The sequence below is a fragment of the Octodon degus genome, unplaced genomic scaffold (genome assembly GCF_000260255.1).
Source record: "Octodon degus isolate 3935 unplaced genomic scaffold, OctDeg1.0 scaffold00068, whole genome shotgun sequence".
NCBI classification, from domain to species: domain Eukaryota; kingdom Metazoa; phylum Chordata; class Mammalia; order Rodentia; family Octodontidae; genus Octodon; species Octodon degus.
The window spans coordinates 10,544,228-10,560,397 of NW_004524644.1; the positions used below are offsets into that span (position 1 = coordinate 10,544,228).

At 33.3% G+C, this 16,170-nt stretch overlaps 1 protein-coding gene across 2 annotated transcripts in view; it reads left to right on the top strand.

Moving 5' to 3' along the window:
* Pcdh10 (protocadherin 10) overlaps positions 1-16,170 on the top strand; it is a 60,715-nt gene that overhangs the window by 6,191 nt on the left and 38,354 nt on the right. For both annotated transcript variants that reach the window (XM_023719510.1, XM_004635006.1), the window contains exon 4: positions 7,273-7,578. In XM_023719510.1, the coding sequence (XP_023575278.1) occupies positions 7,273-7,578 (306 nt within the window). The remainder of the gene's footprint in view (positions 1-7,272; positions 7,579-16,170) is intronic.

Consider the following 16,170-nt stretch of genomic DNA (forward strand, 5'->3'; position numbering starts at 1 on the left):
TTGCTTATTAAAAAAGCTATAGATCTCTAGCCTGGGTTCAGTCCCTAAGCCTTCCACTAATTAGGTACTGTTAGACTTATTTATGAATGAAGTAACTGAAGATAAATGCAATTGATTGACCTGCACTAGGTCACAGGAAAATTAAAAGATGATTGAGGACTAGATTTTATATTTTATGCTTTCCAGAGCATGCATTTTTTTTTCATACAACAATGTACTGAATGAAAGCAGGAGTGAGAAGTATAATCATGATTATCTTAAGATCAGGGTTCATAATCCTGAGTCTTGGCTTCAGGACACTAGGAGATGTGAGATAATGTGTATTTGCTGGAGCATCTTGCATTTCTTTATTACTTTGATGGGCTTTATGATCCATTTGAAATTAAACTCTGAGGGAACTTGCATGTGTACTTGCCGTCCCTGAGGAGAATTCCAAAGCTATTTATCATATAGGGTATATACATTAACATATGTATGTATTACTATATTTTCTTCTAATTTTTTCTGTATAAGTTCAACCTACAAGTTTTACAAGATCCGCTACTTGTGAGAACTACAAGAAATTGAAAATGTACCCTTAAATGAAAATAATGTCAGAAATTTCCTGTTTTTGTTAGATTTCTTCTATGAAGGCATGCCTTCTGAATTTTTTACTTTGTCTTCATTGCTTGTATTTATTTGACATACAAGGAGATCAAAAGTCTAGTCCACTTCTGTAGGTTCTGAAAAGGACCATCTCTGGGTTCTACTCAGTTCACTCCATGCTTGACCTTTACTGCCCGCTAGTAATATCATTGCCATGGAGTGACAGGGAAGTTATCTGCAAGGTATTGCTCCTTGCGGACCACACTTGGTGTAGCAGTGCTGAGGCCCTGTATCAGAGGGCAGCATGCACCCCTTGGTGTTCTGGCAGCAGTGTTTGCCACAAGCTTCTCCCTTAGCTAATGTGTCCTGTGTCTGCGGCTGCCTTAGCCTTGGGAAACCCAGGCAGGAGGAAGAGGAAAAGGCTGCTCAAGGGTCTCTTTATGTTGCTGCAAGTCATTAATATGCAGACCTAATGAGACTTGAGAACTGCCAAGAATCCCCGGAGGTCCCTGCCCCTTGTGGGCCTTCATGCTAAGTGAACAGAGCATCTATTTAGTGTCTGGGAACCTGACAACAAACCAGATATTGCCAGAAGTTTATATCTGAGTACAAAGTCCCTTTCATTTTTGGCCTATATTTGCTATATGATTTATTATTATCTTTCAAACCTATACATTTAGAATTATTCATTTTAGTTCTTCTGTTGAGTTTCTGGTTTAACTCCCAGATTTTTTAAACATTTAAAGCAGAATGTTTGATTAAAAGAAAAACTTGCTACATGTGTCTTTGGTCTTCGGATGCCTGGATGCCTTTTACTCCTTTCTCATCGCCTTCCTTTTGTATTTCTCTGTAGCATTGTAATCTCAGTGAATGTTTCAATTAGGGTAGTCCTTAGACAGAATGAGCTGCAATAGCCCAACTTAAGATAGAGAAGGGAGTAAGCAACTGCAGAAAGATCTAAATTTGGAAACTGCACAGGAAGATAGACCTAACCATGTGTCTTCCCTGTGGTGATTTTATTTCACAGGTACTTAATGTTAAGGCTGTTTTGCTAAGATTTCTTTCAAATTAGTTGAAATGTCAGGCCATTTAAAGGGGTATTAAAATGCTGAAATGCATACTTGTACAACATCTTCAAGGAATAAGGCTGGTTTCATTTTTTTCTTCATCAAAGAGTGAGATGTATTTCCTATTTTTAATTCTTGAATGCATAAAAGTGTTACAGAATTACTAACCCACATATATATTTCATTAGTAGTTACATGGCCACCACAACATATTAGGCACAATAATAGCTGTTTTAGGATTATAGTGAAGCATTTATGATAAGTAGTAATTGCATCTTTGGTGTTGAATTATATTATCTGATTGAGTATATTCAATTTTATTGCAAGAATGATCTTATGTGGCTTCTTTCTTCAGTATATATCCCCAATTCAGAGAATTAAAATGCCTTTAATTATTGACTTTTAAAATTCCACACTGAAGTTGTATATTCTAAACCTTACAGCAACTAGTTAGGACATTTTAAAGAACTTACGCTTGCTTCAAGTAAATCTGTTTTATTTCTCTGTAAAGCCGGCTAATAATTATGCGCCAACTTAGCAAATTTAGGTGGCCTTATTTATAACACACTTCTTTCCACATCTACCAAATGAAATAAACATTCCAATAAACAAATCCCTAACTGTATTTTAGGGGGATCATTTCATAATCCAGAAAGAGAAGGTTGGAAGGATAAGCAATGTGCATTCTCTCAGTTTGTAGCTGGTCTGCAACTGTAGTGTGCACACGATTTTGCTTAGTGTTTCACCTGTTTAAGACTAGATTTTTCTTCAGTCTCCCATTTTCTTTTTCTATTACTTCACACTTACTTATCTGTGCCTTTTCTCTCTTCTGTTATGAGCAGTTTTAGTTCTTTACCCTTTCTTTTCTTCCCTTTGTGCTTTTCTCCTTTCTGGGCCGCAGTTACAGTCACCAATCGTGTTCACAGAAGGGCTTTAGCCAGCCAGGCAGCTGCATGGAGAATCACATAAGCTGGTTCAGTGTCCCACTGCACCTGGCTTCGTGTGTAAAACTCCTCGGCCTGACCGCTGCTCTGTGGCACTTTTCTTTCTATAGCCTTGTCAAGGTGCTTTCCGTTTTTTTCAGTGCACTATTGATGTATTGGTTAGGTATGGCAGAAGTCCAAGGAGATGTGGTAAACACATGCACAAGCCATCACAGGAGGATAACCCGACTGCTCACAGCTCACAGAGCTAGATGCAGACTTCGCAGAAACATATTTTTCATCTTAATCTAAATTCATTAGATTAAACATGTTTTTCTATGTTAGAATACAGAGAATATATTAGCTGTATGTTCTTAAAGCGATTTTAACATTAGAGGTTTTAGTAATGAGAAAATTTTCTTCCATTTGTCAAATATCTGTATTACAAATAATACAAGATTTCATCAGGATCTTATTTGGAATACTTGAATCTTTTAAAAATTATGTGAAGGGAAAAGTCTTGATAAGTGAATAATAAATCACTTGTTCTACTTTACTGAAAAATTTCAAATTTCTCCTTTAAATTTATTTTCAGATATAGGAAGATTATCATCTAAATATGGCCAGTTCTTAGGTATTTATGAGAATTTTATGATATATGGTAAATTTTGGCTATAAAGTTAAAAAATAAAGTTATTTAAATTAGTATTTAGTAACTAGTTGTTTAATAAAATTTATTCAATTTTTGGTGAATCTCTGAGCTACACCTGGATAATGCATAGAGATTTGTAATTAGAAAATACGTAGGACAACCTATTGACAATAAGTGGAAAATATAACCACTTTGAAAGATGAGTAAGAATGATGTTTAATTTCTCATTTGTATCAGTGAATTATATTGATAAACACATGCCCCCTAAAACTTTTTTTGAAATAGTGTACTAGTTCTTAAAATAAATGTTTCTTAGCTTTTCATTAGTATGTAGTTAATAAAAGACTGGAAAACTCCAAAAATGAGGCTTCGTTGAATGAAAAAGAAATATATATATAACTTTGTATTATTACTTCCATCAAAAACAAACACTAGTTGAATACAATTCTAATATTTGGAAAATCAGATTATTCTCAGTGGAGATATCCAGAGCCACTGACTGTAAGGGACATGTTTAAAAATATGTATTTTAAAATTTGTCTAAATATATCTTTGCATAACAGGCAGTCTATCACATCAGCTGTCATGCCTTGCAGAACAGATTATTTCTGAGAAGTGAAAAAAAAAATAAATAACTGGAAAAGGAGATTACATGTAAAAAATAGGTTGAAAAATTTCTTAGATATTGCCAAAATTTCAAAAGTAAAGTTTTCCATGCATTTTTCCAGCGGGATAACTACTACGGTTTACAGAAAGGACATTCTAATGAGAAAAACAAAGTCAAGTTAAACTTATTAATTTGTGAGTCTCCAAATTGAACTGTGAAGGAACAGCATGAACAAATTAAAAGACATGCACCTTAACCTTAAAGGACACCTGAGCATCCATCACTCCCATACATCCTGTAGCCATTTTTCAGAAAATGACTAAGACATACCTGTACTTATTTGGTAATTAAAATAATGTATTTGAACATGCTAGTGATAAATGCTGGGAGTAATATTAGTCATTCAAGTAGATCCCTAAGGTGAGAACTAGTAACATCATTCATTTCTTTGATGTTCAAAATGCACACCTAAATAAAAAAAAATCTAATTTTAGCTAATTTCTTTCTTATCATTTAAAGCATACCAATTATATTATACTTTTATTTTCATTCCTATGTCTGCATAGGTGTCACTTAAATAGATGTACTCTTTTATCAAGAAAACTGGTGAAACATTCAGGCATGATTTGAACCACCTTATTTTTCATTGTAGTTATGTTGTTGCTGAGGGAATTCCACTCTAAAAAATTCAATTCTAAACTTATTAAAAACTTTGTAATTTTCCCCATTGCCATTTTCAACCAAAACCTTTCATATTCACACAGCATATTTTTGTAGACATTCTCAACTCCAGTGAAATTTATTAGATCATATAAAGAAATTTTAATGAGTCTGTGATAATTTAAGGAGAAATTCACAGGATAGAAATTCTATCCTGTGAGAGGATGAAACAGGCACGATTGAGTATGAGCTACCCATAAAAATAATTTCCACCAAAGTACCTGGTGATACCATCAAGCAATATCTAATGTTAAAATGCTAGTTTATTAAATTGTCCTTTGTAAGATCATGATATTCAAAATTAGAAGAGTATTTAGGCATGGATGCAAAAATGATGTGCAATATTATATATGTTCTTTATTGAACTCAGCACCTTGTGTATGACAGGCAGGTGCTTATGCCACTGAGTTAACCTTCTGGCACTGCACGTGTTCTTGTTTGGCATATTTGCAAAGCTATATATCAGTCATATACTAATTATATTAATTACAAATTTTGTATTACTGCCAATCTTTAACAGGATCCAATGAAACAATTCTATCATCTTTTCCTATGCAATAAGCTTACATTTATTTAAAAAATAACTAAATAATTCATCACAATAATTTTACTTTTAAACATAGGTTCTTCTATGAAATAAAAGTTTTTATTTTTAAATCTACCACCAAATTTATAAATAGGCAATGTTTATAGTGGAGCATCCAAATATAGATCTCTCCTCTGGGCCTGTACCTAGGTACTGTATAAACATATCACCAGCATCCCCTTTTCCCTTCCCTTTCCCTTTCTGTTTGCTTTTCTTTTTCTCTTCCTACGTAATTTCTTGCAGGAGGAGGAAAGAAGCCTGAGCCTCTCTGGTGGTCAGAGAAGCCTTGCATGTTCTGCATGCTGTTTGCAGGTAGATCCCTCCTTCCCAGCGTGGGCACGCATTTGTTTTCCTCAACAGCTCGCTGATCAGTAGCTTACATCCAATCCTGTGCACAGCAATTATTAAGGGAATGTTATAATGAAAGGCAGAGTTGACATGCATAGCTTACTTTAAAGGAAAAAGGCATCACAGAGTGAGGGTACCATATGAAACTTAGTTTTATGTTTAAAAGATAATGTAGGTAGCTCTTCTTATCTTTAATATCCTTGTATATCATCTAGAATTTTAAGTTATAAAGATTATTTTAGTTACAAAAACATTGACATGTACTCACAAACGCATATAAATCAAGTAACACAATACCACGAGGAGTTTAAAAATTAAATCTTTCTCCAGAGATCAAATCATTCAAGTTACTTATAGAAGTAACAATCCAATATGTTTATTAAATTAATACTATTGCATTGGTTAAAACACTTTCCAGTTTTCTTAACTTGGGATACATTTGAAAGTTTTCTCCTCTACGAATGGGATACCTTGTTTATTTGAAATCAATCTTTTTTTTCAAAGCAAATTCAGTAAACGTGCTACTATGATCAGAAATACATTAAAATGGCATTTTTGTTTGCTTTTCTGTGTATTACTGTACATCAAAATGGATATCAAATAGTATTCTGCGGTGCTCAAAATTCTTAAACCTCATGAATGAATAAAAAACACAAAAAATTCTTAAACCTCATGGAAAACACTGGAAAAGATCTCTTGATCGTAATGAGGTAATACATATTACTAATCTGAGGAAGACAACTTTGAAGTGGTCTTCTGAAATCTTGACTTTTTTTGCTTTAGTCGCATCTTTGTCCTGAAGAGAACAGAAATTTACAGTATAGAACAATTTGTTAATAGTCTGTAGCCGATTCACAGTGCTTTTGGTTATCTTGCTTTCACTAATTGTAGTCATTTGCTCTGGATTTGTCTAAGGTGATAAGTAAGCAGTGATTTCCAGAGATGTGATGACCACAGTACACATGCAAAATGCCTCTATAAATCATTTCCCAGGAAACCTGGAAAGCATGCCTGTAGCTCCTTATGAAATCTTTCTTTCTTTCCTGTTATTTACTGGTTTGTTAATGTGTGCTTCATATTTCTGCTGAAATTCACACTATTTCTATAATCTAAATATCATCATTGGTGTTTCTTCCACATGAAGATTTCACATCTTGATCTTTTCTTGTTATGAATTTATGAGGGTTTTTTTAATCCGTCCTTCTATTCACCATTTCATAATTATTTAAAAAGGTAGTTTAGAGCCAGTTTTTTCCCCAAATGTCCTGAGAAGTTGAGAAACATCTATCCCTCTGGCATCTATGCCAAAAATGTCTTATCTGGTATATCTGAAGATCATTTATCTTTTTAGAATGATTGAAAGAGAATATGGGTTCTTCTCAGTTTAAGACAAAAACGAGCCAGCAAGATACCTCAGCAGACTAGGTGCTTGCTTAGGCAAGCACAGGGGCTAAGGTTCAATCCCTGACACCATATGCTGTGCTGAGCATGCTGCGCCAGTGACCGAATCCTAGTGTGGTGGCATGTGCCTGTAGAGTGCTGGGGAGGCTGAAAACAGGAGGATCACCTTGAGTTCAAGCTGCGTAGTGAGACCCTGTGCAAAAAAAAAAAAAAAAAAAAAAAAAAAAAAAAAAAGAAAGGAAAAGGAAAAGGAAAAAGAAAGACAAAAGATATTTGTTAGGACACCTTATCCCTCACTCTTGATGACACCGCCAGTCTTTCATCACTGAGCAGCTGTTGACAATGAAGACTACATCTGTAGTTTCTCTCCCTGTTGTTTATAGGTATGGATCTGTTCTCCAACTGCACCGAGGAATGTAAAGCCCTGGGCCACTCAGACAGGTGCTGGATGCCTTCTTTTGTCCCTTCTGATGGACGCCAGGCTGCCGATTATCGTAGCAATTTGCATGTTCCTGGCATGGACTCTGTTCCAGACACTGAGGTGTTTGAAACCCCAGAAGCCCAGCCTGGGGCAGAGCGTTCCTTCTCCACCTTCGGCAAAGAGAAGGCCTTGCACAGCACTCTGGAGAGGAAGGAGCTGGATGGACTGCTGACTAATACACGAGCGCCTTACAAACCACCATATTTGAGTAAGTATTCCACTAAAGGCTGCATAAAAGTGTCTCCTTTGAGGAAATAACATTCAACATATCCTTCTTCTTGGCAAAAGTAGAGTTCAGGTTGATTTTAGACACAAGGATAAAGATGACTTTGGGATGCAGTAGCACTTTAATATGAAAAGGTGACTATAGTTGACAATAAGATGGGCTCCTATGACAGGACATAGCCATAGCAATAAAGCACAACTTTGTTTTTATTTAGAATGTTTTCAAATGTTCTTCACATTTATACAGGATGTAGCAGTCGTGTTTACTTGTTTTGACTTCATTCTGAAGGGTTATAGTTAGGTAAGAGAATTTGTCTCTTGACACTTGAGTCATTGGATGCTCTCATCTTTCTTAGTGTTGGCTGATGACCTTATTACCTAATTATTCTTTCACCGTAGTGATGTGAAACACAGTATGCTGAATCCTGCACATGGTGTAAGCAACTTTTTTTTTTTTTTTTAATCTTTCAACATGATTTAGTGACATGTATGGGTTGGGGTCTCTGATCAGAACCCAAGGAGCTCTGTGATAGAAATGTATGAAGGGGCCAGGGAAATAGCTCAAGGGCTGAGTTCAATCCCTGGTTCAGAAAAAAAAAAAAAAAAGAAAAGAAACCTATGAATACAGTGAAATTCTTCACTCAATCAAAATAAGTACTGACAATAAGGCAATAATAGTTGCACTCAGATCTTTCAGTATTGGGACCATATTGTTTAAATACATTATGTTTATCTACCATTATGTGCAATAATAATGGTCTCAAATTCCGTAACAGGTTTCCTTTGAGAATCTTGATAATGAAGTTACCCTGCTTATTCTCTGATAAGTAGAAATTGTTTCCTTTTAGTTAATGGATAAAGACAATTATATTTCAGTGTCTAAGTCAAACCACAAAAATAATAATCAATAAAAGTGAAACTTGTCACAACTCAGTCAAAAGATGACTTTGATCTTGTACTGTAAATCCATCCTATACAATGTTTTCTTACACCATAAGGTGCAAAAATATAGTGGCATAAGTAAAAAACAAGAGATGAGACAGTTTATAGATGTAGCCTTGCTTTTATGACTGATGAAATGGAAAGGAAAAACCATAGCCATTAAAAAGCAGGACAGACATTTCAGCCCTTCTGCATGTATAATGAGAACGGCATAGTTCGAATTCATGAAGGCCCCGACTCACACTTGGACATTGAGAATGGGAATAGGTGAGCGATACGTGACTAAATCAGGGAGCCTTTTATGAGATGCATACTTTGTGAGGAAAACAGTATTCATATGGTATTTTATGAAAGATTGTATTAGCTTTTTCAGATTTTTAGAAACATTATTGCCCCAGGATGGTGTAGAATTTTAATACTTCAGAAACAAATAATAGTGATTTTTCTATAACTCATAGCTATTTGAGTAGTATTTTTTTGAAATTAAAATTATACAAAAAACAGACAGTTATGTATTAAGGTACAGAAGATGTAATTTGAGTGCTAGAGTCATGAAGTTAATCTTACATTTTCTCATACATGGCTTAAACTAAAATTGCTTAAAATCAAACTTTAATTGTAAAAGCTAAAATGACCACCAAATAAAATCTGGATTTAAGATTTAATTTGCCAATGAAAATAAAACTTTTCCAAGTTTTCAATATTGTTTCACTTTAAATGAGAACATATATTGTGAAAATACGTTATTAATTATTTTAAAGCAAAAAAGTGATTAGCATATGACTCAGAATCAAAATTTTTAATAAAAACAAACACTTATTTTCTGCATATATTATCAGATAAATCTAGTTCAAATATAATAGAAAATGAATTTTTCTTCCTTTGCTCTTCGTGGGTAACAATCTTAGTAAATTTCACTGACGTATGTCCCTGGAATTTGCATCTATAAATGTATTTTTCCGACTGACTAAATGTTTTAATAGTAAGAATTACAATGACAATATTATTAATAAGATAATATTAGTAAATACATTTCAGTGCAAGGTTCCCTACTTGTTAAAAATGTAGTATCTTCATTTGGAGACTCAATTTCAGGGATAATGAAATTAGTCAGCACATGTGTCACTACAAGTCAAACGACGACTTTGGCATTTACCACATAAATTCAGACTTGTCTATTGTGGAGTTATATATATGGGAATAAATTTGATTTTAATAACTGCCATGTAATCCTGCTCAAACTGCTCAAAATTTAAGTATTGGGTTGAAATCTGACCTGGATGGGAAAATTAGTAGAAAACTATTCTTTGTATTTGTACTGTCCTTAGTTCTGCTTGCAATTTCAACCATATCTAAATTTTTAAATGAATTTTGCTATTTAATATCACTTTGGACTCATCTGATATCCTTAAAATTACATCTCCACTCTGACTTAAAAGGCCTAGTCAATTTTATTGTTAATCTAGTAGTACAGACTTCTAACCAAAAATTTTCCTGACCATTTTATTCCCCCTCCCCCAATATGGTGACAATCTTTAACATTTGTGTCATTTGTCATCAGGAATGGAAATATTCTTCCCTTCTAAATTAAAAAGCATGTACCCTGTGTAATTAGAGGAGCTAAAAATTGACACTAATTGCTTGTTTTTAATCAGAATGTTTAAATAATTATTGAGGTTGCTGTTTTTCTTTTGATAACATGAATTTAGTTTTATAATGAACATACTCTATATATTTCGATGTTCAGAAAAATAGTTATGTATTTACTTAGTTTTGTAAAGCTTTGAAAAAGCCTAGTGAGGCTGCCACTGTCATTTATGCAGTGATGACAAGGAAGTAGGAATCTGGTTAAAAATACAGATGAGAGCATTGTCTGTACCAGTCCCTCTCCACCTCTACACCACTCGTAAAGTAAAAAACTACAAGAAACCAAAGTTCACATAAAAGAAGCATATGCACATATTAAAATGTGCCTCATGTCTTAAAATGTCTACAGTCACATTCTTTTTGTGATATAGAAGCAAATATCTTTGGAGAGTATACGTGATGCCTTTAATTGTGAGCCCCTTTTCAAAATTAGGCATAATTTTGAACACATCTGTCAGTTCTTCCTGAGTTAGTCACGAGTACTTTATGATCTTGCTTTCTCTTATATTTGGTACAGTGTTTTAATTGTTATGAGAGGAGGATACACACTGGTACGTTCAGAAAATAAGTTTAAATATATAAAATGTGGCCATATATTCCAAAACCTGTATTGAGATTTAGCTAAAATTGTTCATCTTTGCCTTTACTTTTTAATAGAATGAAAATGATGAAATACTGTAACTTTTAATTAAAATTTATGTTTATTTGCACCACTTTGATCTGTACTTTTAAAGTGAAATGATACATTTTCTGTAACTTTAACATAATGCTGTATTTTATCATAAATGTTCCAAGGATTTGTTTAGACTTATAGACATCATTTAAAATAATTTTATCTTTCAAATGACATATATAACATGAAAAAATCTGAATAGGCTCATAAAATTAGAAACAAAACTAATGTAGGTTCAGTGATATAATTGATATGTTATTTATATAATTTAGAAAAACTCCAATAATTGAATCAATGCTCATTTTGGAACCATTTTGGTGTACGACTCTCCCTTCACCTTTTGAGCTTCATCTCAATACTTTTCTCGGGGAACATTTGCAGATCCTTAAGCCTAAACAATATAATTGTAATGACCCAAGGGCTTGTTACGTGGTAATGTGTTGATTTCTTGGCAGTAAACATAATCAATCCTGAAGATAGCAATGAGGTAACCAACACAAATACATTTGTGCAACTTTTTCACTTTCAGAAAGTATTGTACAATAACAACTGATACCGGGTAAAATGAAAAGCTAAGGTGATGTAATGATTTAAATAAATTCCAAATCCATGATTTTGTAGAATCACTGGACTATGGGGAATCATTTACTGAATAGTGTCACAGTTCCTTCCACCTTCATACTGTATAACATTGAGCCTGACATATGTGCTCAAAAGAGCCACTCAGGCTAAATATTTTTGCCAGCTTGTGAGCGCTTTTGAAATTTCAGATCTCACTCATATCAGAGCAAAATGTATGTCATGTTTTGGAAGAATTGCATTAAAATATTGACAATCTCTCCAAATCACTTCTTCAGTAAACTTCATTCTGGGGATAATATTTGAAGCATCAATCTATATTTTATCTGAGCTCTTGAGGTTCTTCATTGGTTGGACTTGTAGAATCTCTTTTGTTTGGTAACATTTCTTCCTGTCTCTTCAAATGTCAGTTTGGCTTTTGTAAGTTTCCATAACTTGTTGAGCTCAATAATATGCTAAGAGCATACATGGAATTCCTAATATTACTTCTTTGATACCCGTTATTCTCACGTTTGTTGTTCGAATTTTTTTTAACTGAGGATTGAACCAGGGGTTTATGTGCGTTATATAAGTGCTTCAAAATTTATTTTGAGACAAGATATCACTAACTTGCCCAGGCTGGATTTAAATTTGCTATCATCATGCCTCAACCTCTAGAGCAGTGGCATTGTATGACCTTGCTGCTTAGCTACGGTGATCTCCTATTTGCGTACAGCTAAGTAGTGTGATTTCCTGAGATAGGTATATTCTGCTAATGTTATACATGTGATTAATATCTGCAAGTAAGTATTTTTATGTCAGGTCTTTAAAAATATTTCTCACTGTAGTCAGATATCATTAAATGGATGGACAGTCTTTTAGGATCTGTTTTTTTCTTTTCCAAAAGCTATGTTAATTTATGTTCACTTTTCCTTTGAGTTATTTTACTTATTTATAGGCTCTTATTTCTCAGGGACTTTTATTTGTCCTCTTTTATTTGTATTTTTTATTTGTACAATCTGCTCATTTTCTGTATATATCTAGATTTCTGAACCTAATGTCCTTGCTTTTTGAGTTTATCATCCTATTGCAAATCTTTGGTCTTAAAATCATACTAGTCATTTTATTTTTCTATTAACTTTCTTTACTGAGATATTACAAATAAGTCTCTCATCATCAAAATAATTGACTCACTTCAACCTTGTGAGAATGAAATAAATGAAAATTTAGGATCAATTTTAAAAAAGCCTAACCCTAACCATGTTCCCTGTATATCTACTGCTAGAATGTAATGTTCACTGAATTGTGTTATATTCTAGTTCTATTATGTCTTCAGCCATCTGGCAGAGCATTTGCATGGAGCCTCCCTATAACTTTGGATAAATGAGTTGTTATACGGCTTTTATTATTTCTTTAATTATTGGATAATGATTCACTTCACACTTTAAGGGGAAAGCTTTAAGAATCCTGCTAAGATGCAGTCATGGAAGAGAGCCATTACTATATCTTGAGATATCCATCCATTTGTTTGTTTAACTTACTTAGACATCATCTATGACTTATCTCCTGTCATTTGAAATTTGTGTTTTAGGATACTTCAGAACTAGCTATTACCAAAGAAATTTATGTTCCTTTTGTTGAAAAATAGTTTCAAAAAATAGATTTTTTAATTCACATTTTACTTTCTAATTCTCTGTCATATTTAAAGCTATTTGAATATAATATCAAATGGAACTGAACTTGCTACCCATTATTATTTGTGGTTTCCTCACATCTTCATTTTCAAAAAATGAAACTTACCTAACAAATTTGGGATTATGTTTTGCATATACTTTCTCATCAGTTGTTTAATATGCCAAAATTGTTTCTGCTATGCTGTGTTCTTTTCTGATATAGTTATTCTTTAGGAATACGTAGGCTCATTATCCAGCTATTCATATCATGAGTACTAAATAAGATGTGATGAATAATGAATGACTGGAAACTTGTAAAGTCCTTGGATTTTCTTTAATGTTTTCACATTTCCTTCATTTACACACTAAAAGCCACAGACACACAGACACAGACACAGACACAGACACACACACACACACACACACACACACACACACACACACACAGTTTTTGATACCTTCAGAGAATTTTATTTACTTTCAAAGCTTTTCTTGCCTTTTAAATTAGTTGTTTTTGTGTGGAACCAACCTTTAAAGGATTTTGTAAAAGGGAGTATAATTTGAAATAATTCAAAATATTCTAATGCACCTAATATGAGCATTTAAAATATGAGGTGGTTTTCTTGAAACCCTGAAATTTTAAAGTCATTTTCATTTATTTTAAGAACTTATTTTATGTTCTGAGTAAAAATAATGCTGCTTGTATTTCTTACTTCTCTTAGAATTTTAATTACTACCCTTTTTAACCTAGTCTACAAAACCATCTTTCTTTTTCATGGTTAGTGTATAAATGGCTTCATGTATTAGCATCCATTGTGAAGCTAGTAGGTATGCATGTTCTTCCAGGTTTAGTCACTTTTTTCTATGTTTATTCCTATTTGGATGTAATTGATTTATGTACTTCCTAATCATATACTTGAGATGGCAGATTTGTGATTAAGAAGAACATTGTTACTTAAGGATATAAAGAGAATACAATATAAAAATTAGTGCTTGCTTTGTAAGCACATATACAATATAAAAATTACCTATATTTTTATTCATTATTTTACAGTCCTTAGTATGAGTCTTTATCTTTTATTCACAGCAATTTATCACACACATATTTTCATTTTATTGAGAAGACATTTAGCATATTAATATTTTATGTACCTCATTTTATATTACAGATCATTTTCATCCTCTTTCCTATTTTGCACATTGGAAGTAAACCCATGTAAGCACTTGTCCACCATATGAGCCTAACAAAAGAAGATTATCAATTCCTGTATAAATAGGGTTATCCCATGAAAAGGAATGTCTACTTTCCTGCCTCACCACACTGAAGAGTTAGGAGTCAAAATTTAAATGCTCCAGTCACAAAAATATTGTGAATGAGTGTGAAATACGTAAATTGAACTGCATATAAAGATCATTAAACATTATTCAATACTCAATGTGCTAGATTTTTTGGGGGGACTGAGTATGTGTCTTCTGAAATCTGTTTTGTAGGAATTGGTGTCACTTAGGTAATATAGTGTGGAAACTGTTTGGGGCTCTCATATTCATTATTTAAGATTAAGTAATATTACTAAGGAAGGGCTAAGGTCACCATAACATGAGTCACCTTAAAGTTATTTGGAGAATAAAAATATCTGAAATTTTGTGCTGAAGCCCCATAATACTTTGTAATCATTAGGAACTTGACCTACCTCAATTTGGGTGGGAATAGTGTAGAAAATTCAGCATCATCAAATCTCAGAAGGTAATTACTACCAGAGAATATTGATGGAACCACATTTTAAGCTACACATTTTAAAGGCAAAATTCAATTTGTTTTATGATGTTGTAATGATCACACAACATTATATACATGTGCTATGTATGTTGAATACCAAGAAATTTACATATGTTCTTTTTTTAGAGATACATTTCTTATATATGTAAGTTGAAAAGGTACTATCTGACCTGTGTTTTGAGGAAATTTCCATTTACATACACAATGGACTGCTAATCTAAATTTTTAATGATAGCTTGAGTTCAACAACTCATTATCCATTTTTTTTTCATTCTAGTTTCAAGACTCAGTTCTGTGGGTGCGTTCATACACATCTCATGCATATATGTCTCATCCAGAAACGTATCTTTAGTCTATTAAATTTGATTTTTAAGTATATCCATTAATTACCAGAGAAAGAACAGACTGTGATTTTGTTTGACACATGAATAATTTTACTTCTCTCATTATTACTTTGTCATCAGAAGCTGTTATCGTGACAGCTGGATGCCTCTTAAGAAAGTTCTGTGATGCAATCCATGGTAGTCTGTTCCTTTATTTTTAAAGTCTGGTTGTACATTTGAGGGCAGGTTCAAAATGTTTAAATGCAGCCCGTTACCCAGGACACTAGAGAGGAAGTAGGATCATGGTTCAAGTGCTTGTGTTTTATAAGGAAGACATTATTTTTAAGTGTTAGTAGCGTTATTGGAGTCAGGCTTCTTTCCCTTTTCAAAGTTGGCATTCACCAGAATTTTACATGAGACTGTAATATCACCTGTGTTGAGTATTTAATTATCAAGTAATTACCAAAAGAAAATTACTTTATTGTCAAGTATTTTAATAGTTGCATATACCAATAATTACATTTGGCCTGAAAATTAAGGTCTACTTTATTCCATTACAGTATCGGTCCAAGTGGGTTTTTTTTTGTCATAATTGGTTAATAAATGTCTTTTAAAAATATCTAAGCATAAAACCAATACATTATTAAAATCAATTGCAAATGTATCTTTTCTGGATTAAATTTTAAAGAACCCTAGATGAGGAGGTAAGAAGAATGGTGAGCTCTTTCTCCTTTTATGTCCAACTAAACCTGTCATTGGGTCGTATCTTACAGTGCGACATGTCACACACTTCAGAGTCAGTAGCGGCCTCAGCAGACAGACAAAGTAGATGAAGTTGTCCTGATGAGATGCAGCTAATGTTTATAAGCTACAAAGCTTCACGAATACATTTAATCTAAGTGGTGGGTGCTAGAAATATGTCCATAGAAACAAGGGTTCCTTTGCTAGTTTTCAGTTGCTGTATATTATTTCCTTAGAAATG